General features: G+C 44.1%; 1 protein-coding gene across 3 annotated transcripts in view; it reads right to left on the bottom strand.

Moving 5' to 3' along the window:
* Positions 1-25,156, bottom strand: part of HSPA5 (heat shock protein family A (Hsp70) member 5) — a 64,926-nt gene that overhangs the window by 15,868 nt on the left and 23,902 nt on the right. The window contains exons 1-9 of one of the 3 annotated variants that reach the window (XM_033960261.1): positions 20,521-20,748; positions 19,213-19,368; positions 16,964-17,195; positions 16,491-16,628; positions 9,523-9,635; positions 9,041-9,431; positions 7,641-7,878; positions 7,231-7,398; positions 4,986-5,513 (exon numbers count right to left, since the gene is read on the bottom strand). In XM_033960261.1, the coding sequence (XP_033816152.1) occupies positions 4,986-5,513; positions 7,231-7,398; positions 7,641-7,878; positions 9,041-9,431; positions 9,523-9,635; positions 16,491-16,628; positions 16,964-17,195; positions 19,213-19,340 (1,936 nt within the window). In that variant the 5' untranslated portion in view covers positions 19,341-19,368; positions 20,521-20,748. Of the gene's footprint in view, positions 1-4,550; positions 5,514-7,230; positions 7,399-7,640; positions 7,879-9,040; positions 9,432-9,522; positions 9,636-16,490; positions 16,629-16,963; positions 17,196-19,212; positions 19,369-20,520; positions 20,749-25,156 lie in introns of those variants that run through there. The other 2 variants (XM_033960260.1, XM_033960262.1) reach the window with 2 other exon arrangements.

Raw genomic sequence — 25,156 nt, 5'->3', positions numbered from 1 at the left:
TCCGCCACGGCTACTCTCTCAATTTTCAGTCTCTACCTCCTCCAAGTCAACCAAAAGAGTCTGCTTTGAACACTCCTCAGTCTTTCCTTCTTATCCAAGAAGTTCAATCCCTCCTCCTTCTGAACACCATAGAGGAGGTTCCTCTAGATCAGAAGGGGCAGGGATTCTACTCCCGTTATTTTTTAGTTCCCAAAAAAACAGGAGATCTCAGACCCATTCTAGATCTCCGTGATCTCAACAAATGTTTGGTCAAAGAAAAGTTCAAGATGCTTTCTCTGGCCACTCTTTATCCTCTTCTCAATCAAGGCGACTGGCTATGTTCCCTCGATCTCAAAGAAGCATACACTCACGTTCCGGTCAATCCGGCCTTCAGACAGTATCTCCGCTTCATGATCAATCATCGTCATTACCAATACAAAGTGCTACCATTCGGTCTAGCCTCATCTCCAAGAGTATTTACCAAATGTCTGATTGTGGTGGCTGCCTTTCTACATTCCCACCTCCTTCAGGTGTTTCCTTACCTGGACGATTGGTTAATCAAGGCCAATTCATCTCAGTCAGTACTTCTGGCCACCAACCAAACCATCCTGTTTCTACAACTTCTGGGGTTCGAGATAAATCTACTCAAATCTCATATTGTCCCCACTCAGAGACTTCAGTTCATTGGAGCAGTGCTGGACACAGTCCTCATGAGAGCTTTCCTGCCGTCCAACCGTCTGCACATTCTCCAATCTCTGTCAGCAGGTTCTTCATCAGCGTTCCATATCTGCCGAACAAATGATACTCTTAGGTCACATGGCCTCTACAGTTCATGTCACGCCTTTTGTACGTCTCCATCTACGCACTCCTCAATGAACCCTAGCTACCCAGTGGTCCCAAGCGACGGATCCTTGCTCACGACACATATCTGTGACATCTCTTCGTCAATCTCTTCAATGGTGGTTGATATCCTCAAATCTCTCCAAAGGTCTTCTGTTCCATCTACCTTCTTATCAACTTATCATCACCACCGATGCCTCCCCTTACGCCTGGGGAGCTCATTTGAACGAGTTCCAAACTCAAGGACTTTGGACAGCCCAGGAAATGAAACATCACATCAACTTCCTGGAACTAAGAGCGATGTTTTATGCCCTCAAGGCTTTTCAACATCTTCTCTTCCCTCAAGTCCTCCTACTTTGCACAGACAATCAGGTTGCGATGTATTACATCAACAAGCAGGGTGGAACAGGCTCTCGCCTCTTATGCCAGGAAGCCCAGAAGATCTGGACTTGGGCCGTAGATCACCATCTGTTTCTGAAAGCTATCTACATACAAGGCGAACAGAATTCCTTAGCAGACAAGCTCAGCAGAATTCTCCAGCCTCACGAATGGATTCTCAATCCTTTGACTCTCCAGTCCATATTCGATCAATGGGGCACTCCTCAGGTGGACCTCTTCGCAGCTCCTCACAATCATCAGTTGCCCCAATTCTGCTCCAGACTTTACTCTCCTCACCGTCTAACAGCGGATGCATTTCTTCTGGACTGGTCCAACCTGTTCCTGTACGCTTTCCCCCCTCTTCCGCTCATGTTAAGAACCTTGTTCAAGCTCAAGAGGGAACGAGCCACCATGATTCCGATAGCCCCACGGTGGCCCAGGCAACATTGGTTCTCCCTGCTACTTCAACTCAGTTCCAGGGAACCTTTTCTTCTTCCACTGTTTCCTTCTCTGCTTACGCAGCATCAGGAGACCCTTCTACATCCCAACCTCCAGTCTCTGCACCTGACAGCTTGGTATCTCTCGGGCTGACTTCTCATGATACTCTTTTGTCTCAGCCCGTTCGTTACATTCTAGATGCCTCCAGGAAACCGGTCACTCTACAATGTTACCATCAGAAGTGGACAAGGTTTTCCTCCTGGTGCTTTCTTCATCATCATGATCCCACTTCCCTTGCAGTGGAACCCTTGTTGGATTATCTTCTTTCTTTGTCTGACTCTGGCCTTAAGTCTACTTCAATCAGAGTCCACCTCAGTGCTATTGCTGCTTTTCATGAGCCAGTCCATGGAAAACTCCTCTCAGCTCATCCCTTGGTGTCCAGGTTCATGCGGGGTCTTTTTAATGTTAAACCACCTCTTAAAGCCCCTCCTGTTATCTGGGATCTCAATGTGGTTCTTTCCGTCTTAATGAAACCTCCATTTGAACCTTTGGCTACCGCTTCTTTCAAGTTTCTCACTTGGAAGGTTCTTTTTCTTATTGCCCTTACCTCTGCCAGGAGGGTCAGTGAGCTTCATGCACTAGTTGCGGACCCACCTTTTACAGTCTTCCATCATGACAAGGTGGTTCTGCGTACACATCCAAAGTTTCTCCCTAAGGTTGTCTCTGAATTCCATCTCAACCAATCCATTGTTCTGCCTGTCTTCTTTCCGAAACCTCACTCGCATTCTGGAGAACAGGCTCTGCATACTTTGGACTGTAAGCGGGCTCTGGCTTACTATTTAGACCGTACTAAGCCCCACAGATCATCTCCCCAACTCTTTCTGTCCTTTGATCCGAATAAATTGGGACGTCCTGTTTCTAAATGTACGTTGTCTAATTGGCTGGCAGCGTGCATTTCATTCTGTTATGCTCAGACCGGACTGACACTGGAAGGTTCTGTCACGGCCCATAGAGTCCGAGCTATGGCAGCATCTGTAGCTTTCCTCCGTTCCACGCCTATTGAGGAAATCTGCAAAGCTGCCACTTGGTCCTCAGTTCATACTTTTACATCTCATTGTCTGGATGCTTTCTCCAGACGGGATGGACACTTCGGCCAATCTGTTTTGCAAAATTTGTTTTCCTAATGGCCAACCTTCCCTCCATCCCTCTTTTTGTTAGCTTGGAGGTCACCCATCAGTCAAGAATATGCTGCCTGCTTGTCCTGGGATAAAGCACAGTTACTTACCGTAACAGGTGTTATCCAGGGACAGCAGGCAGATATTCTTGCGTCCCTCCCACCTCCCCGGGTTGGCTTCTTAGCTGGCTTATCCTAACTGGGGACCGCGCGCCTCTGTCTGGCGGGAAGGCACTCGCGCGTGCGCGGTGTGGCCTACTAGAACTTTCCAAGTTCTTAGAGTGCAATCACTCTAAAATTGTCCGTACCGGGGCTCCGTCGGTGCCGTCACCCATCAGTCAAGAATATCTGCCTGCTGTCCCTGGATAACACCTGTTACGGTAAGTAACTGTGCTTTTTGGTAATCTCCTAGCCATATATTCATACTTCAGTGATTACTGTAACTACAGTATAATCTTGTTATAAAAAACTTGCTTATAACGGAACCTCATCTATAGCAGATTAGGTCTGCTGGTCCCGCGAACTTGCATATAGACAATTTGGTCCCCAGAGCTGCTTTTAGCTGTAGTTTTGTTCTGCTATAACTGACATACAGGCTCTGCCTACAAGGCACATGGTGTGCCAGTGATATAGTATCAAAATACAGCTCAGAAGACACAGTATTTTTCTTTCCAGTACAGTATGACTATGCTTTAGAACATCTTTTAGTGCTGTTTTTGCAATCATTTTGTGACATACCGATATTTTGCTGAGTTTTGTTATTGATGTTGCTGATACGCTTGTGCAGTGACTTGATTATACATTATTTCAAGTTGACCTAAATAAAGTTTAAAAAAAAAATGCAACTCTGAATATAATGGACTGTTTTTCCAGGTCCCTTGAAGTCCATTATGAGATTATACTGTATTAGTAACCAATAGAATCAATCCGATATGCCTGTGGGATCCACTGTTATTTTCCATAAAGCCTATCTTGACTACCACTCCTCCCTTATCAGCTCTCGTAACTAAAGGCTCTTCCCTTGGTAAATCTTGCCAAGCATTAAGCCAGGTTCACATTTCACTAATACTCAAAACTTCAAATTCCTGCAGGACCAGCTATTGAAATTTAACAGCCGATTCCACTGGTTCTAGGGAATTTCAAGAAGGCTTATAAATCTGCAAGATTTTTTCTTCATAAATCATGGTAACTTAATTCTTAAAATATAAATCAAACATGTGAAAAAGGGATCATAAGAGTGAAGGATACATAAGATGAAGTTACCACAAAATTTAAGTGCTAATCACTAATATTCCACTGTGTCATCCCTGAAAATGGACATTGAATCACCAGGTGATTAGTTTTGCAGTTCCTATAGCATTTCCTGTTGTGTGACCCCAATATGGCCACAAAATTCAGTTGATGCCTTCAGGTGTCACTTGCTGTTTCTGTGGACAGGCTAACCTAGGACTTGATCCAAATATGATGCAACCCTATGATTTGGAAAGCCATCCTCTACCCTGAATGCCTGCAACTATTTATCTTGCATCCAGAAGCCACGCTTTTTGAACTTTAAAACAAACAAACAAAAAAATAAATAAATAGAAGCCTCAAAACACCATGATCCTAACCCTGCATGACTGTACAACTTCAGAAGTTATTGAAAAATGACTTATTCATAAAAGTTATGGCTGCAGTATTTGATAGACCTGCTACTGCCCAAGCCTTGCATTTCATCACCAAGAACACAAATAACTCACCATTAAGTGTAAATATCACACATTTATTGTGGTCAATTATGGTAGGAAAAAAGTTCTACATAAAATGCACATGACCAATTTTCAAAATAAATAGAAATGCTTGTTTTGATGTGAACTGCTTGCAAAACTGACCCCAGATCCCTTTAACAAATTCCCCTCCCCCTCTGCTTGAGGAAGGAGGAAAACAATTGGTTGCAACTCCCTCCCCACACTTCTCCAAAAAACTTAAGTGAGAGCACAACTGCTAATGAAAAGCAGTAAATAGCCATATAGGCCAGCATTTAACTCCACTGTACAGTGAAGATTCTCCACATTCTTGAATTAGAGTGTTCTTTCAATATTTTCCTAACAAAAAGTTCAAGTCCAGTATTTACAAACACAACATTCAAGAACGCTAAAGATCTACAATTCATCCCTCTCAGCTTCATCTTCACCACCAGGAGGAGGTGCACCTGCACTCCCATAAAGCTTGCTTACAATTGGCTGTACAATATCTTCCAACTCTTTCTTTTTAGCTTTAAAGTCTTCTATGTCTGCATCTTGATGACTTTCAAGCCATTCAATCTTTTCTTCTACTGCTTTTTCAATTGTCTCTTTGTCTTCAGATGACAATTTGCCACCCAGTTTCTCTTTGTCACCAATCTGATTTTTCAGAGAATATGCATAACTTTCCAGTTCATTTCTATTGTCAATACGCTCTTTAAGCTTTTTATCTTCTTCAGCAAATTTCTCTGCATCATTCACCATTCTTTCAATTTCATCAGGTGTCAGTCGATTCTGGTCATTGGTAATTGTTATCTTATTTTTGTTGCCTGTACCTTTGTCTTCAGCTGTAACACGCAGGATACCATTCACATCTATTTCAAAGGTGACTTCTATCTGAGGAACACCACGAGGTGCTGGGGGAATTCCAGTTAAATCAAAAGTGCCCAGAAGATGATTATCTTTAGTCAATGGGCGCTCACCTGCAATACAAAATGCACACAGGAATTAGTAAGGCCTCTACTTTTATGCAATAAACTTAGTGCAACACAAGTTGTGACTTAGTGCAACACAATTTGCATTATGAAAAATACATATACTGATAAGACTGGTACAGGTTACCTCTAAATTTAAAAAAAAAAAAAAAAAAAGACATGCCAAAGAAAAGTGGCAGATTAAGTCACTGTCTTTTCAACTATGTGACTCATGCACTTGATTTAACTCAGGGGTGTCCAACCTTTTGGCTTCCCTGGGCCGCATTGGCTGAAAAAAAGTTTCTGGGGCCGCACAAACACTGCAGCAAGACAGTAAACACCCGGGGCAGCAGAGGAAAACACTGCATCGCCCTCGACCGGGGCCGCAAAAATACTTCACAGGGCTGCATGTGGCCCACGAGCCAGTTAAATCAGGTTTGACACCCCTGATTTAACTGGATATACTGTATATGAAAGAGCTCACATATGCAGACAAAAATAAGGTGGGGTTGAGATTGCTAGATAGGATGTGTGCACAAAATATATAGGCTTGGTAATGCTTCCAGAAAAGCTGTTTCCAAGACCTGCCTACATAGGATTTTTCCATTGTTTCTAAAAGTTAGAAAGGTTTCTCTTATGTCAGCACCAGGCATCTCTCTTACTTTTCCTATTGTAGAGCCACTAAGACTTAATGCTACCAATAGCAACTTGACAAAGACCAAATAGTCCATCCAATCTCCTCTCCTTAAGAGATCCCACATGCCTGTCCCACACTTTCTTGAATTCAAACTGTCTCCACCACCTCTACCGGGAGACTATTCCATGCATCTACCACCCTTTGTGTAAAAAATAAAATATTGCCTCAAGTGCCGTTTATGCCACATATGAATGTTTATCATATCTCCCTTCTCCCACCTTTCCTCCAAAGTATACATATTGAGATCTTCAAGACGGTCCTCATATGCCTTATGATAGAGATCAAGCCATTTTAGTAGTCTTCCTCTGGACTGACTTAATCCTATTTATCTTTTTGAAGGTGCAGTCTTCAGACTTGTACACAGTATTCTAAATGAGATTTCTCCAGAGTCTTATACAGGGGCATCAATACCTCCTTTTTCCTACTGGAATTACTTCTTCCTTTCACCTTATCCTTATATAGCTTTTGCTGTTGCCTTTTCAACCACCTTAAGATCATACTATCACACCTCTAAGTCCAATTCCTCTTGTGTTCTAGAGTTCCTTCACCCCCTAAACTCTTCTCAGGTTTTTGCAACCCAAATGCATGACCTTGCATTTCTTAGCATTAAAATGTTTGGTATAAGCAGAATATAAGACTTAAGTGGCTTGTGTAATACCAAATTAATGTCTTAGTTAATGCATGAAGATGGAAAATTGTTTATATCAAGCTTCCAATGCAGGTGATCGAGGCAGACAGCATGCCAGACTTTAAGAATAAATGGGATACCCATGTGGGATCCCTACGAGGGTCAAGATAAGAAAATTGGGTCATTAGGGCATAGACAGGGGGTGGGTAAGCAGAGTGGGCAGACTTGATGGGCTGTAGCCCTTTTCTGCCGTCATCTTCTATGTTTCTATACTGAGATTTTATGAATGGGCAAGGAGAAAAATTGTTCCCACCTTACATATACTGTCTTTGCTACTTAGATCAAGACTAGATTCCCCTAGAGTCTGTCAATTAGAAGATCTTTTGCACATAGTCACTAACCTTCATACACCTTGATTGTGACAGTGGGTTGGTTATCTGATGCTGTAGAGAAAATCTGTGATTTCTTTGTGGGAACAACTGTGTTTCTAGGGATCAGTTTGGTCATAACACCTCCCACAGTTTCAATACCAAGAGTAAGAGGACAAACATCAAGCAGCACCAGGTCACCTAGAAACAAAAAATCACGAATGTCACAGCATATCTCCTCTAAGTTCCTTATTTGTCGATACTTGATTCAAATAAGTTTAGCAGTTATACCAACATGCTAAAATCTGTAAAAAAAACAAACAAACCCCCAAACATTGACTGAATGCTTTTTTAAAAAACTTAGTCACCTACTATAATGCATTCTGTAAATGTGCTATTTCAAATTGTAATTTCTTTGAAGATCAGATTTCCACAGTACTCACCAGTGTCTTGATCACCAGATAGCACACCAGCCTGGACAGCAGCACCATATGCTACAGCCTCATCAGGGTTAATACCACGGGAAGGTTCCTTGCCATTGAAGAACTCCTTCACAAGATGTTGAATTTTAGGAATTCTAGTGGAACCACCAACAAGTACAATTTCATCTATATCAGGTTTTTTCAGATCAGAATCCTCCAAAACTTTCTGCACAGGCTTCATAGTTGAACGGAAGAGATCCTAGGATAAGATACAAAAATGTCATCTACTATGAATTTGACATTCCTAATAAGTACCTTTTTACATTTCACATTAAAATGTTTCCATATTCTAATTATGCATAAAATTCAATTTTAAGACTCAATGGATTAAAAACTCTAGGCCAGGTGGGTACGTGGGCTGCTTGTTAAGGATATGTGGGCTGGCTGCCATCTGGGATCTCTCCCTGCTTGTCCCTGCTGAAAGCCACCACCAGATTCCTCCCTGCCCCACCCCTAAAACTGACCCTGCCACCCAAAATGCTACATTCCCACCCCTCCCTGCTGCAGCAATAGGGACAGGCCAGGCACTAGCAGCCCACAAGCCTCCCCCCCATCAAATTCTGACATCGGGGAGGCTTGTGGGCTGGCAACTTGCAGTTGTTGTATGTGCCTGGCCTGTCCCTATTGCTGCTGCAGCCGTGGCGGTGGGAATGGAGTGTGGTAGGTTGGGGAGGAATCTGCAGTGGCTTAAGCAGGGGGCAGGTAGGGAGAGGAACAAAAAGTTACTCATGGAGGGACAGATGTTGGTTTGGGAATGGAATGAGGTCTGCAGGAGGCAGAGAAAAATTAGATGCTCATGAAATCAAAGATAGGAAAAATGATTTTAAATTTCAATTTAGTGATCAAAATGTGACAGTTTTGAGAATTTATATCTACTGTCTATATTTTGCACTATATATTTGTCTATTTTACTATAGTTGTTACTGAGCAGATATTGCATATTTTAAAGTCATCTGCCTTGACCTCTGAAACCCCCCCAAATAAAAATGATAATTAACATTTTCTCTGCATAGTGTGCAGTGTTTTTCTAATTTTGTGGTTACCATTATGTATTATGGTGTGCATATGAAAAATGGATGGAAGAAATTGCATTACAATTAGTACTATTATTGGGGAGGAGTCAGGGGGCAGAGTTTGGGCAGGAGTACTTGGCTTGAAAAGGTTAAACACTGTTCTAGGTTGCCACTGCAATATATTTTTTTCCAAGCAGTTCATTAAAGTAATATCTTGCAATGACAATTACATGGAAGACTACTCACTAAGACTTAAGTCTCTTATGGTCATGACTTTTGCTGTTTGGTATATTAAATGGCTGATGACCTGACAAGTTTAGATGTGAATATTAACAGGCCAACACTTACCATGTTTAGTTCCTCAAATTTAGCCCGGGTCAATGTTTCAGAGAAGTCTTCTCCTTCAAAGAAGGATTCAATTTCTATTCTGGATTGATGTTGAGCGGATAAGGCTCTCTTTGCCTTTTCCACTTCACGGCGTAGTTTTTGTACTGCCCTTTTGTCTGTCCTGGGATCCTTTCCAGTCTTCTTCTTGTAGAGTTTGATAAAATGCTCCATAACACGTTGGTCAAAATCCTCTCCACCCAAATGTGTGTCTCCATTGGTAGCCACTACTTCAAATACACCATTGTCTATGGTGAGCAGAGAAACATCAAAAGTACCACCACCCAGATCGAACACAAGAATGTTCTTTTCACCTTCCTTTTTATCCAAGCCATATGCAATGGCAGCAGCAGTACTGTTAAGGAAAAGAAAAAAAGTGTAAGGAATTGTCATTAGATAGAAATTCCTGCTCTAACTGCGCTATAAGATTATGTATGATTACTTACGGTTCATTGATGATTCTCATTACATTTAATCCAGCAATGGTACCAGCATCCTTAGTAGCCTGTCGTTGGGCATCATTGAAGTAAGCTGGTACAGTAACCACAGCATGAGTAACCTAGAAAGAATATTGAAAGACAAAGCCACAATAAGCTTATTGTATTCCCCCATGTATAGGCTGAAGCCTATACATGGTTTTTATAATCCCCTACAGTGGGTGTGGCTTCCTTACGAGGCAGCCTAAAGACATTGTACATAAGCCACCCCATTGGAAGATCAGCTGTGGAGTCCCCTGTGCCTACAGCTCCCTCCATGGACTGCTACCAACTGCCTCGTCGCAGCCAGCGGAACTCGTGAGAACTGACAGGCACTGAGGAAGCAGCCCGGCGCCAGCTGGATAATGAAAAGATCGCTCCTGCCCTGCTGGCTGCGAAGAGGCAGGAGGCAGCCAGCGAAGAAGCAGTTACTTACCGTAACAGGTGTTATCCAGGGACAGCAGGCAGATATTCTCTACATGTGGGTGACGTCATCCACGGAGCCCCGATGGACAGCTTTTCAAGCAAACTTGATTGAAGATTTCAAGTTTGCTGGTGCTGCACCACATGTGTGCGCCTTCCCGCTCCACTAGATGGCGCATCCCCTCCTCGTGGTCCTCAGTTCAGATAGCTAGCAAAGAAGCCAACCTTGGGGAGGTGGGAGGGTTGCGAGAATATCTGCCTGCAGGTCCCTGGATAACACCTGTTAAGGTAAGTAACTGTGCTTTATTCCCAGGACAAGCAGGCAACATATTCTCTACATGTGGGTGACCTCCAAGCTAACCAAAAAGGGACGGAGGAAGTTGGCAATTTAGGAAAAAAAGATTACGCAAAACCAACTGGCTAAACCGGCCGTCGCTTCTGGACAAAGAATCCAGACAGTAGTGAGAGGTGAAGGTAGGTATGAACCGAAGACCAAGTGGTGACCTTACAGATCTCAATTGGCGTGGACCTGAGGAAAGCGACATAAGCCGCCATCGCTCTGACTTTATGCCCCGTAACCCGACTGCACTGCGAGAGACCAGCCTGAGTGTAGCAAAAGGAAATACAAGCAGCCAACCAGTTGGACAAGGTGTGCTTGGAAACAGGACATCCCAACCGATTAGGATTAAAGGACAAGAAAAGTTGAGGATACCTCAGATGCAACTGGGTGCGTTGAAGATAAAGCCAACACCCTCTTACAGTCAAGAGTATGCAAAGCCACTTCCCCAGGGTGAGAATGGGGCTTAGGAAAAACACACCGGAAGAACAATAGACTGATTAAGGTGGAAATCCAAAATCACCTTAGGCAAGAACTTAGGATGAGTTCGTAGGACCACCTTGTCATGATGAAATACAGTAAAAGGTGGGTCCGCCACCAGCGCCTGCAGCTCACCGACTCTGCGAGTGAAAGCAGGAAGATCACTTTCCCAAGTAAGGAACTTCAGATGAGCTTTATCCATGGGTTCAAAAGGAGGTTTCATCAACTGAGCAAGAACCGCATTAAGATCCCAAACAGGCGGAGGCTTGAGGGGAGGATGGACATGCAAGAAACCCCTCATAAAACGAGAAACTACAGGGTGAACAGAAAGCGATTTCCCATCGAGCTGCCGATGAAAGGCAGCAATCACACTAAGATTGACACGAACTGAATTGGTCTTGAGACCAGATTGAGATAAATGAAGCAAACAGTCCAGAACCGAGGACAACGAAGCAGACAGAGGGTCCACATCCTGCAAAGCATACCATGTGGCAAAACGAGTCCACTTCTGAGAATAGCACTGCCTCGTAGAAGCCTTCCGAGAAGCCTCAAGGACATCCTGCACTGACACGAGATAACCCAAGAGAAGGGGCAGGTAGAAAGGAACCAAGCCGTCAGATGAAGAGACTGCAGATTGGGATGCAGTAGTGAACCCCGACATCGAGACAGCAGAGAAGGAAAAACAGGCAGAAGTAGAGATTCCCTGACACTGAGTTATAGAAGCAGGGAAAACCATGGCTGCCAAGGCCACCAAGGAGCGATCAGAATCATGTTGGCATGCGCCGACTTGAGATGCACAAGTGTCCTTAAAATCAGAGGGAAAGATGGAAACGCATAAAGGAACCTGCCCTCCCAATCCAAGAGGAAGGCATCCGCCTCGAGACGGTCCAAGGAGTACATCCTCAAGCAGAAGTGAGGCAACTTGTGATTCAGGGGGGGAGGCGAACAGATCGATCTGCGGAGTCCCCCAGCGAACAAACACCTACGCAGAGTCTGGGAATGTAGAGACTACTCGTGCGGCTGCAGGAGGCGACTCAACTTGTCCAGACAGTTGTGATCCCCCTAGATATAAACCGCACAAAGAAAGACGTTGTGGCGGAACGCCCATTCCCAAAGGCGAAGAGCCTCCCTGCAGAGACAGGGAACCCATGCCCCCCCTGCTTGTTGACATATACATCGCCACCTGGTTGTCTGTGCGCACCAGGACCACCCGTCCCTGAAGTAGTTGACGAAAAGCGACCAGGGCAAGGTAGATGTCACATCAATCTGCTCAAACTTCAGGCCAACGACGATCTGCACTGGACCAAAGGCCCCGAGTCCGTGGACCGTTGGTGAGCCCCCCAGGCATACGCCGAGGAGTCCGTCGTCAGGACCTTGTGATGCGGAGGCGTGAGAAAGAGCAACCCTCTGGAAAGATTGGAAGAGTTGGTCTACCAACAGAGCGAGCGTCTCAAGGAAGGAGTCGCTGCAATGTGCTGGGAAGAGGATCCCGATCCTGACGCTATTGAGACGCCAAGGTCCACTGGGGAACCCGAAGGTGCAACCTGGCGAACGGCGTGACATGAATGGTGGAGGTCATGTGACCCAGCAGAATCATCATCTGCCTGGCTGAATCCGAACCCTGCAGGGAAACCGACTGGCTCAGCCGAACCAGACGAGAAGGCAGAAAAGACCGTAGGCGAACCATGTCCAGCATGGCCTCAATGAACTGTAGAGACTGAGTGGGGCACAGCTGAGACTTTTGGGAAGTTTACCTCGAACCCCAGACTTTGAAGGAATATAATAGTCCGATGGGTCCCTGAAATAACCCCCACCCTCAACAGGGCTTTGATCAGCCAGTCGTCGAGGTACGGAAAGACTTGGAGCCCCTGGGACCGGAGGGCCGCAGCCAACACCACGAGACACTTCGTGAAGACTCAAGGGGACGAAGCAAGCCCGAAAGGGAGGACCGATATTGAAGATGCAGATCCCCCACCTGAAACCGAAGGAACCGGCGACAAGCTGGATGCACCGGAATGAGAGTGTAAGCTTCCTTCAGATCGAGGGAACACAACCAGTTCCCCTCGTCCATCAAGGGATACAAGACGGGGAGTGACAGTATCCGGAACTTCTCCCAAACAAGAAACTTGTTCAGTTTCCGGAGGTCCCTGGTCTTTTTGGGGACCAGGAAATAGCAGGAGTAAAAACCCCGCCCCCACTGACAAGAGGGAACTTCCTCCACCGCCCGAAGGCGAAGAAGAGCCTGAGCCTCCAGAAGAAGCTGCACTCGGTTGGAAAGAGACGCCGGGAGGACAGTCCGGAGGCAACTCCCTGAAATTTAGAGAATATCCCTCTCTGATCACCGAGAAGACCCAAGCGTTTGAGGTGATGCTTTCCCAGACCAGAGAAAAGGCGGAGTCGGCCCCCAATCAGGAGAGGAGCGGGACCCAGCGCGGAGGAGGCCAGCCCCCTCCCGTCCAGCCTGTCAAAGGAGGGTGCAGGTTTAGCCACAGCCGGGGTCTGAGGCATGGGAGGAGTCCGCCGCTGTTGCTGAGGAGGAGAGAAAAAACAGGCGTGGACTTCTGCGGATACTGCCGAGGTGGCAACCGATAGGCCTTGGGAGGAGTGGGCTTTGGCTGGGACTGCACCAAGGATACAAAAAACAAAAAAAAAAAAACGCTCGTGCTCGGGAGAAGAGTTTCATGGCCGCCTCAGTCATCGAATAGTTCATTGCCCAAACAGGGAAGGTTTGCCAAGCGATCCTGAAGGTTAGGGTCCATATCCACGATCCGGAGCCATGCCAACCGTCGCATGGCAACTGCAAAGGCGGAGACCCTCAAGGAAAGCTCGAAAGCATCATAAGCCTTATGAATCATGTGCAGACGAAGCTGCAACAGAGAGTCCACCAGCTGCTGAAACTCCCCACGGCGCAAAGCGGGCAAGTCCTCCTGAAAGGCGGGCAAAGATTTGACCAGTATCTTGAGACAAGAAGTGAATATAAAATTATAATTCAAGACCTGGTTAGCCATAATGGAGTTTTGGTAGAGTCACCTGCCAAACTTATCCATCGTCCTCCCTTCCCGGCCCGGTGGGACAGCCGCGGACACCCTGGAGGAATGCAATTTTTTCAAGGAAGATTCCACCATCAAAGACTGATGGGAAAGTTACGCCTTCTCAAATCCCGGGCAGGGGACGGTCCAGTAGCGAGACTCCCATCTTGGACGGAATGGTCGGGACTGCATAAGGGGGTCTCCAAATTCCGGAAAAAAGCCTGGCACAGTATCTGATTCAAAGAGAGCTGTAAGGACTCCCGAGGGGGACAAGGCAGATCCATTTCTTCCAAAAACTCCTTGGTGTATCTGGAGTGCCTTCCCCATGTCCTGGACGAACCTTTTGAAGGAAGAGGGGTGACTGTCCAACCGGCCCTCAATGGGGGTGGTCAAGCGAGAACGAAGCGCCGCCGAAAAGGAGGGAGAAGCCTCCCGAGAGTAATGAGGCGGCATATCCGTGTCCTCCCAACCCAAGCCCCACTAAGAGAAAGGGGCGGGGTAGAGGACAGCTGACGCCTCAAGGTCTCCCGAGAGGAGGACCCCGGGGTCCAAGGAACCAAGGCACGATGGCGCAGAGGAGACATGCACCGGGAAAAAGAAGGGGACCCAATGCAAACCCGGGGCCTCCTGGCACAGAGCCCCGGACTGGGAAGGCGACTTGAACAACCGGGGGTTGGACAAAATCAACTCTGAGACCTGGAGCGCCCCGGCCGTGCGACCATCTGGGGACCGGCCCCGCTTTGGGGGGGGGGGGGGGGTGTCCCGGGTCGTTTTGCCAAGTGGCGAGATGGGATTGAGGCACGCCCTTACCGGCGCTTCAACCTCCGACACCCCGAAGGCAAGGAATGCCTCAAGTGCAGGGGCGAAGAATCGGAAGAGGAAAGATGCTGAGACTGGCACACCCTGCCCTGAGGGCCCTCGACGTGACGCTCAGGCTGGTCCGCCACACGCGAAATTGAGGCCGGAGTTAAGTGGGCCAAAGCTGAGGAGAGCTCCAAGGAGATCATAGCCCGGAGCATATCCTGGAACACGGCACTGAGATCATGTTAGGCATGTCCTGTGGAGCAGTGAATTCCACCGAGGGCGACCTCGAAGATGAGTATTCCCTGGAGGCAGAAGCACGCTTGGAGGGCTTAGAGGGTCTCGTCGAGGCCGGCAGGATAGCACTCCCCCCCATGGGCGGCCGGAGACCCCGAGGCTGGCTTCTTCGCCGGCACCAATCCTGAAGGAGGAAGAGGGGACTTACCCAGATCCGAGGTCGAGGCCAATCCCTTCGAAGCCGAGAGCAGCTTACTCGGGGCAGACGTCGAGGCCAGAGCTGAAACCAGGGCAGGCTCCACCCCAAAAAGTTCAGCCATGCAGGCCTGACGACAACACAGGGCACGCGACTAAGTGGCACACCTGGGGCAAGAGTCGGTCGAATGATCAGCCCCCAGGCACAGGATGCACCAGCAGTGCAGGTCGGTTATGGACAGCAGCCGACCACACTGCGAGTACTTCTTAAACCCGGTAAGAGGCCGGGACATAAGGAAAAAACAGGCTGTGGCTGGTAGAGGCCAAGCGGCCACGGCAACCTGGGAGCCCCCGGATGCCGAATCAAATCAAAAAACATGAAAACTCACAAAAAAGACAAGAAAAGGCGCACAGCGACTCCCGCAAGGAACAAAGAAGCCGCAGTGCTAGAAAGGCACTTAGAGAGAAAAACAGGGCTTTCTGGCTCTGCGGAAAACTAAGAACTGAGGACCACGAGGAGGGGGATGCGCCCTCTAGTGGAGCAGGGAGGCACACATGCGTGGTGCAGCACCAGCAAATTTGAAATCTTCAATCAAGTTTGCTTGAAAAGCTGTCTGCGTCAGGGCTCCATGGCTGATGTCACCCACATGTAGAGAATATGCTGCCTGCTTGTCCTGGGATAAAGGTATTTACTAGGGGATGAGGGTGTATAGGCCGTTTTAGGTTTTAAAAAACACTTAGATAAGGCGCAGCTAGTAACATAGGCGGCTTATTTAAGTTTTAAAACCTACATCGGCATTTCCTGCGACCTATACATAGGGAAACGCAGTAATATGAACTTTTAATACGAGCTCAAGGACTTTCACTTTTTCCACACATCCTTATATTAATTGTTTCCTCAAGCTAGCAGAGACCTAAAGCTATAAAAATGTAACAGAACCATTTAAGATTGCATAGCTTCCTATGATTTATAGGGTATTATAGAACAAAGAAAATTACAATTTAACTGTCATTCTAATGTGCTAACTGGCATCTAATTCCAGGAGCTACTAACAAATGACAAATTTCACAAAAGCAGACTAAAATTCATGCAACAGTGTATATGGAATTAAAGGAGCTCTATTAAATTGCACTAAGAAATGGGCTTTGCATGTACTTATAGCAGGCCTTTCCTGCATGCTAAGCTCTTGTGTGGCCATAAAGTTTAGTATTTGTTTTATTTATTGAAATGTGCTGTTACCATTAGTGCATAGCTATTTTGACATTACTGCAGGAGTGCTTAACACCTATTTAGAATAGTTAGGTTACTGCCTCCATACCCACTCTCGCCTCCAAACACACCCCTTCACAAAAAAGAACCCCAAACAAACCCATACAAACTGCCAAAATGCAACTTATTAAAAAGGTCCCTTGAGTTACAGTAAATTTTTGTTTACCTTTTTTCCAAGGTAGGCTTCAGCAGTTTCTTTCATTTTTGTTAGAACCATTGCAGAAATTTCTTCTGGAGCAAATGTTTTCTTCTGTTCACCACCAATATCCACTTGAATGTATGGTTTAGTCTTTTTCTCCACTATCTATTGAAACACCACACTTGATAAATAATTGTTACAGATAACTTATTGTATAAGGCTTATGATGGGGATAGAAACTACAAAGATTCTGGGTGTATTACTAATTGTCATTCTACTAATCCAGTCTACCATGTATAGCCCAGCTTCTTATTACACAGAATAACCTAGTCAGATTTCCTAATTAATCAAACATAACAAAATCTTTTGGGGTAATTAAATTATTTTGTCTACATCACTTTCCTAATGACAAAATAAAAATTTAAGCACAATGTACACATGCAAAGTGAGGTAATAAAGAGATAATCAAGCTATAGAAAAATTCAAGGCTAGCCACTCACTTTGAAAGGTAAATATTTGATATCTTGTTGAACAGAAGGATCATTCCATGTACGACCAATTAAACGTTTGGCATCAAACACTGTGTTTTCAGGATTGGATGTCAACTGGTTCTTTGCAGCATCACCAATAAGACGTTCTCCTTCTGGTGTGAAGGCCACATAAGATGGAGTAATTCTATTACCTTGGTCATTTGCAATGATCTCAACACGTCCATTTTTGAATACCCCAACACTATTTGAGGGAAGAAGGGAGGGAAAAAAGGGGTGGGAAGAATTTACGTTTTGATGAATAATTTTTGTACATCCTGGAAATAAACCCAGATGAAGTTTTTAAAGGAGTTTTTATGACAATATAACACATGAGGTAAAATTCAGTGGTACCCAATTACTATTCCAATGTATTGTAAACAGCTTTAGGTAAATTTTCATGAATAAGGTGGTTTAATAAAGCCCAATAAACATACTTACTGTATTTATACATTTAAATGCACCCATGCAAATTGAAGCTATGAAAAATAATTGATACAGGCCCAAATGACTCTACATTGGTTTATTTTTCTGAGACATTGTCAACTACACACTTGTTAAGTGATTTTCTTTAAGCTACTGCAGACATAAGAAAGTACAGTTGGGGGTACACAGCATGGCCACTGTGGAGAATATTCCCTGCCTGCCCATCCTTTAAAGCTACACTGCTGCCACCGGGTAACCCTCTTTGCTGCCCACTCCATCCATTGCTGGGGCCTCCCCTTCCTCCTGAAGCTGACCCACAGGGTTTCCCTCCAATATCAGGGCTGACATCAAAGGAAAGCCTTCCGTATCAGCGAAAGGGGTACCCAGTTACCCCCTTGCCACACTCACTCCTTCTGCCGTCAGCGGCTTGTTGGGGGCACGAGCAGCTGGCAGCAATTCACACACTGCATGTAGCAGACCTGGAAACTTTCTTTGATGTCAGAGGGAAGGCTTGTGGGTAAGCCACTTGCAGTGTGTGAACCACTGCCTGCACACCATCCCCCCAATAAGCCACTAATCTTTCAGGGACAAAGGGAGAAAGGAGGGGGGAGAAGGAGCATATTGGGGCATTGTAAGGGCATGATTCTGGAACAGCTGGAAGGCAGGGAGGTGACGAATACAAGAGGGAAGGAATAGAAAGGGAGAATTGTTGGGCATAAGTGTGTGCGAGTGAAAGATGGTAGCACATGGGGAAAGGAAGCGAAGAAAATTGGATGAAGAGAAAACATGGATGAGGGAGAAAAATGTTGGATATGGTGGTGGAGAGGGTAGATTGAAGGGGATGCAAGGGGGAGAATGTTGGACAGTGATAAAGGAACAAAAATGTGGCATTATGCTGGAGAGGGGTGATAGGAGAAATAGGCATGGGGCTGGTGGGTTGTGGTGAAAAATGCTGCACATGATCCGGGGGATGAGAGGAAGAAATGTTGGACTCATGGAGAGAGAAAGAACTGTTGGTTGGAAAAGGTAATGAGGTCTGAATGAAAGGAAATGTGCAGGAGACAAAGAAATATTGGATGCACAGTAAGGAAGAAGTACAACCAGAGACTCATGAAACCACCAGACAACAAATGTAGAAAAAAAGTGATTTTATTTTCAATTTAGTGATCAAAATGTCAGTATTGAAAATTTATATGTCTATATTTTGCACTATGTTTTTCTATAGTTGTTACTAAAATGATATTGCATATTTTAAAGTCATCTGCCTTGACTTTTGAAAAAAACCAAATATAAATTAACATTTTCTCTGCATAGAGTACTTTTTTTAAAATTTTGTGGTTACCATTATGTATTAAGATTATATTGTGTATATGAAAAAAATGGATGGAAGAAATTGCATTGCAATTAATACTATTATTATGGGGAGGGGTCTGAGGCAGGCCTGGGCAGGGGTACTTGGCTTGAAGTTGAGAAACAGTTAGTGCACAAAATCTACAAACACCTAAAAAGGAAGTACCTTAGATACACCAATCTTCCAATTAGTGCATCTTGGTACATACAAACTGGCATAATATACAGTGTACACATGCATGAAAATGTGGTAATATCCAGATAAAACACATTCATACTATATTTAAGTAACTCCAGTTTCATCTTAAGCCAATTGGTCTTGAACAGCATATTACATATTTGAACTAATTCAATAGTTCTGTTTCAAGAATAAATCATCACTTTAAATGCAAAAAAGTGGAAGGCACTAATATTAAACCCCCAAAGTGTTACTTGAGAAATCATACCATGAATAGGTCGTTCCGAGATCAATTCCAACCACTGTTCCAACATCTTCCTTTTTGTCATCATCATCGTCTGCGAAGACACTGCTGATAACCAGCATCATGAGCAAATACAGCTTCATATTGATCATGTATGATAAGCAACAAATAGGGGAAAACCTAATTTAAGTAATAAAAGGAAAAAAAAAAAGGTCATGTCAGCTTGTGATATAAAGGGACCTCGATACATGTCATTAAAAAAGCCAGACAAATGAATCACGAGAAACATAAGTCAGACGTATACTAAGCCATGGGTACAAAACAGTTGATGTGCTGAAATCATCGGTTTTACTCCTCCCTCCCAGAAGGGAAAGAAGTCAGCGGAAGCAACGAATATATATATATATCCAAGTTTATTATATAATTTGATTAATCGCCTATCACAATTTCTAGGCAATGTACAGTTTACATAAATAATCAAATATAGGGAACATAACAGACAAACAATATTCAGATCAAATTAAAATACTAAATACAAACATTTCTATACATAGTTTAACTTATACATATAATATCAAGGCAAAGGGAAAATTATTAATGGGTTACAATCCATATTAATTTAATAACGTTTAAGGAAAGAACAATAGGAAGGGCAACAGGTAAAATTTATAATAAATAAATGCAGCAAGGAGGCCCTCTGCTACATGCTCAGAGCTAAGTCTTTCCAGCGTTCGGAAGAACTGACTATAGGGGTACTAAGGGATAAACAACAAACATGTACGACGCGATTGAACCCACATAATAAATTAGTTGGTTCAGGAAAGGAGAAAACCAGTTTCAGTATATTCTATGCCATAACCTCCGAATAGAAAGGAGCAGATAACCAAAGCTATTAATACGCTTTCATTCTAGAATAAATCAGCAATTTTTAAACAAAAAGATAGTGGCATCATACATAAGTCACACTATTAAAGAGACGAAAATATACTAAATAAAGCCGTTAGCGTTCTAGCAGAGCAAAGCAAATGGAACAGATGTTTTCTTGCTATGCCTAAAAATAGAGAATCCTCAGGAAAATTGTTACTCCAACATAACAGCATCCACCACACCGATACAGTAACCGACGATAGCACCGATCAAAACGAGTTAAGTCGCTGCTTTCGGAGTAGAAAAGAGGTGGCAGACGCCCTTTCCCATACTGCATAGCGTGAGAAGCCCTCAACATCTACCACTGCCATCATCAGAGATCGAGCCGTGTAAGCTATCAAAGAGCACGCTCTCCCGAAAGAAACAGACACCCTTCTACCCCCCCCCCCTCCCAACAAACCTTACCTGCAGTTTTATTATGAACAAGACAAGCCAAATTCTCTTCCGTTACTACCACGCTATAACTACTGTCCACACGCAACAACCTACAAAACCCGTCCTCAGTGTGCTGCAGTCCCTCCTGCGCACCCTCGCTTATATAATGTAACCGGCTCCTCGTCGTGGAGCCTCTTCATTGGCTCAAACGGCAAGTGTTGGAGCCATCAGATAGGCTGCCGAAACTACGCTGGCCGATCCGGATTCGCACACGTACTGAACTCTGCCGTGACGCCATTAGGGAGGCGTAGCGCGACTCAAGACCCTCCCAGGAGCTGTGCCCTTCGCAGCCCCTCTAGGCCAATGAGAAAACAGGTCATGCCAAGCGGAGAGTGCTGATTGGTCCTTTGCGGCAGGCAGGTGGGTCATTTCGGGGGTCGGACGTCTTACGGGTGGTGGCGCGAATTGTGACGCTGTTTCTGGGCGCGCGCGGCGGTTTTACTGGTGGACCCAGGCCTTGCTCGAAATTTCTTGTCATGTCGCTCTGTTACATTCACTTATCTTAATGGGAGCGAAGGATAAAGAAATTACTTAGTAATAAGAAGGTTTAATTCTATAACATATTCAATTGCTTTCAAAATTACTATATTTCATTACAAAGCTAGGGGAACGGAATGCAACCTTTACAAAATAAAAATAAGTGTACAGCCAGCCAAATCTATTACACTTTTTGCTGTTTTTAAGAATTCAAAGCTAGTCATTTTCTAAATATAAGTAAAAGGAGCTAAGCAAAACTTGCATAAACTTGGGCATAATTATGCCATCAGCATGCAAAGTTATATAACTTAATATACAACTAACCTTATTCTATAAGGTAGTTAATTAGCTGATTTGTATTAAGTACAAATTATTGGCACTAATTGCCAATTATGCATATAATTTAAGTCGGTATTTTATATACTTTACACACAAATGCAAGAGGGGTATAAACCTGGAAGGGGTTAGGCATTAGCCACTATTGTGCCTAAAGTTAGGTGTGTATGTACTTAAGCTAATATTCTATAAACAGCAGTTGCCTGCTGTTAACAGAATTTACACTTAGAATGTATCATTCCAACACCTAACTTAAGGTGACCTTTTGAGATCTACCCCCTTAGTACCATAAATTCTGTGGGCCAGCTTGAGGGCCAACCAAAGGGTAACAAAAGCCCTAGGCCAGTGTCTCTCAAGCTGTGGCCCAAAGGTGTGCCACAAGAGATTTCAGAATTTTACTTTATTTTTAAAAATTCCTTTCACAAGTATACACTAGAATAGATGACATGTGCGTTGCATACAGAGTATACCAATGTTATTAGTGTCTGTGCATAAAAATACAACCATCCAAACATCATCTTTGATGTGATTGGTCTTTGAAAAATAATGGCATGTAATTTTATTTTTTATGCAGTAGTTATCCTAACTTCAGCATTACCATTTGGATCTTATTGCAAACTTTGATTTTCAGTTCTGACAGATATTAAATTGAAAAAAAAAAAAAGACAATGACTGCAGATAACTATCAAGCCATGTTTGAGTTAATTTGTACTCAAAAATAAGCACATTCATCGCATTGATTTAACAATTATATCTACTTTAGTTTTATCGTTATTACAATTACCCATGCATAAAGAACTTTAAATAAATAACTCAAATTTATTTGCAGTTTTATAATTTCAGCTATAATGTGCTATGAAAAACATTTATTCTTTAGTTTACCACACAAAACATTTGCTGTTTAGTGTGCCAGAGCTAAAAAAAAGTTTGAGAGACACTGCCCTTGGCAAACATATAGCCCTGCACTATGTATATGGAGGAGGGGGAGATAGCTAACAACTTGTCTCTCCATAGTCTCCAGCATCTCTCTCTACTTCCCTCCTCTCCTTGGTGTCCAGTAACTTTTCCACCCCTACTCCTATAGTACCCAGTATGACCCTACCTATATTTTGCCCATCACAGCAGCATCAAGAACTAGGTTAGAGGAGGAATCATAAATTGGTTTGCTTGGCCTCTCCAACAAAAAAGGTGTTCCACTATCCCTGCATTTATCAGAACTTTTAGTAAAGAGGTTGAACAAGTAAAAATGTTAATCATGATTAATGTTATAATTTAAGTACTTAAATGAGTTAACATCTCTCTGCTCGTCCACTGCAGGTCCAGCATTTCTTCTGCTTCCTTACCATAGGTCCAAAACATCTCTCTCTCTCCCTCCCTCCCTCCCTCTCCACCCTCATTCTGATACTGGTAGCAATGCGGTCATTGACACCTGGTACTGCTACCAGTACAGAAACTGCTCTATGAAGCTCATCCCAAACCATTTCCACTATGCCCCTGGATAATCTTTGCACCCCCTTAGGGCTCTTTTACCTTTTTAATCAAACAGCATCTTTGTACCTGTCTTCCCTTCACCAGCCCCCAGAGCCTTCCTGCAGTCATGTCTCACCCTTGCAAAAAACAGGAAGCTGCATCAGAAGAGCAGGGAGGCAGCTGCAGGAAGGCTCTGGGAACCAGTAAGGGAACATAGATACAGTGATGCAATGCCAGTCAACTGGTTGGAGCTGGGGAAGGAAAGGAAGAGAAGCTCAGCACAGTAAGAGGTAACAAAATAATCACAGAACATTTTAACATATCAATCACATTTAAAGCAATTAATCCACAGCCCTAATTTTTTTGAAGCAAAAGGTTGATTTGAAGTAAAGAAGAGAAATCTATTTAACTTCTGTATTTTAGACTCAGTATAGAGAATATAATGTAAAGCCAGAAAATAGAAGAAGACTGCATGATACTCAGAGAATTGACCTTTCCTGTCCTGGCATTACATATATAGATTAAAAGTTGCAATTGCATCAGAATTCACCAAAATTTCATTAAATGTTCCAATGCTTGCATGAGTAAAAACTCTCATGGCTTTGGCAGTATATAAGAATAAAATTATTATTATTAATAAAACAAGAATGAAAACTTGTAATGTTTCAGTTACAGTCACAGAATTGGAATGTACACTAATTTCCAACAGTTGATGATAACATATTTCATGTGTTCTATTTTTGTGGGTTTGTGAATGTTACTAGCAATTTATCAAGCGGATTAGGTTTCAGCACTTCACCCAGCCCTGTCAATATATTGTTCTCTATAAGCAGATGTATTGCAGATGGAGAGGGCAGATTTCAAAGCTTTTTAGGCTAATACAGTAATAATGTTTCCTAATCATCCTGCTAGAACAGTTCATACAAGTGAGTTGTTTCACCTTGGGCATTCAAATGGGGTGATGTGTTGAGGATGTGTGTCTTGAGCAAGGGGAAGCAGAATCTCTTTCTGGTTAGAAGGGCCAAAGAGACCAATTTCAGCCCCAGCCCCAGCCCCAAGCTCTCTAGTCGCTTATGCAGTGTTACAAACAAAATTTCACTGCTTTTGGTTTTGAGCCTTTCTCTGCTGGACCCAATGGCTTCCGGAGAGGCTAGAGACATCCCACTGGAGCTGTTTTCTTGGCTAATACCATGTATGACCTGAACTGAATTGCATTTCCAGTGAATTGCATTTCCAGTGACTAGCACCAGAACATAAGTCCAAATGAGAATCGCCTCATATGGCGATTCTCATTTGGACTTATGTTCTGGTGCTAGTCACCTCTGAGATATAGCCCGAGACTGTATTTTCGATTGACCTATGAAAGGCTCATACTGATGTTCACTATTCATCCACTATTTACTATTTATTATCATTATTTAAGAGTTATTTATTATTATTATTATCATTATTACTTAAGTGATTAAGGTTTAGCCTTTAATCACTCCTTCTGGGATTAGGAACCGCTTAGCCAATTCTTTATTTATATTTTGTTACCTTGGACATTATTGGCTAATTTAGGGTTTTGTTTTTGTGCATAATGATTGATGCCAGTCTCCTAGAATGGGGAACTCATTGCAACCATCGTTTGATTCAGGTGCATTGGATGCCCTTTCAGAAGAATTGGTTGATCAATAGGCTAGAACTGCATACCATTTAGTTGGCCCTGTTGAAATTGCAGAGGACTCTCAAAGGTCAAGCAGTCAGAGTCTTCTCCAACAGTGCTTCAGTGGTGGCTTATGTCAATCTCCAGGGAGGCACTCAGAGTGCATCTCTATGTCTGGAAGCCTGCATGCTTTTCCACTGGATGGAACATCATCTTCAGGTGCTATCTGTAGCGCATGTCGTAAGCGTGAACAGCGTTCAAGATGACTTCCTCAGTGGATAGACCTTGGAACCAGGAGAGTGATTTTTGTTAATGGCAGTGTTTTAGGCCATTGATCAGTGCTGGGGTCATCCACACGTCAACCTCATGGCGACGGCGGAAAACAAGAAAGCAGACAAGTTCTTCAGTCAAAGATTTGAGCCCAGAAGCAGGGGTCTCGACGCTCTAGTGGAGTAGAATGGGTACAAGTGTGTGTGTGTGTGTGTGGGGGGGGGGGGGGGTCACGTGATGCGTCTGCCTAGAACGGACGTGTGCTGCTGAGCTCCGTGACCCACGGTCTCTAAAAACCTGCTTTACTATCTGAAAACTGCTGCCCAACTGGGTTTACTGCATCCGGAGCGTAGCTCTAGCACAGCGGACCGGAGTGACCTACTTTTGCCTGCAGATCGAGCATGGTAT

This window comes from Geotrypetes seraphini, chromosome 10 (genome assembly GCF_902459505.1).
Source record: "Geotrypetes seraphini chromosome 10, aGeoSer1.1, whole genome shotgun sequence".
NCBI classification, from domain to species: domain Eukaryota; kingdom Metazoa; phylum Chordata; class Amphibia; order Gymnophiona; family Dermophiidae; genus Geotrypetes; species Geotrypetes seraphini.
The sequence above is the reverse complement of the archived record's forward strand: the minus strand, read 5'-3'. Positions and strand labels throughout refer to the sequence as shown.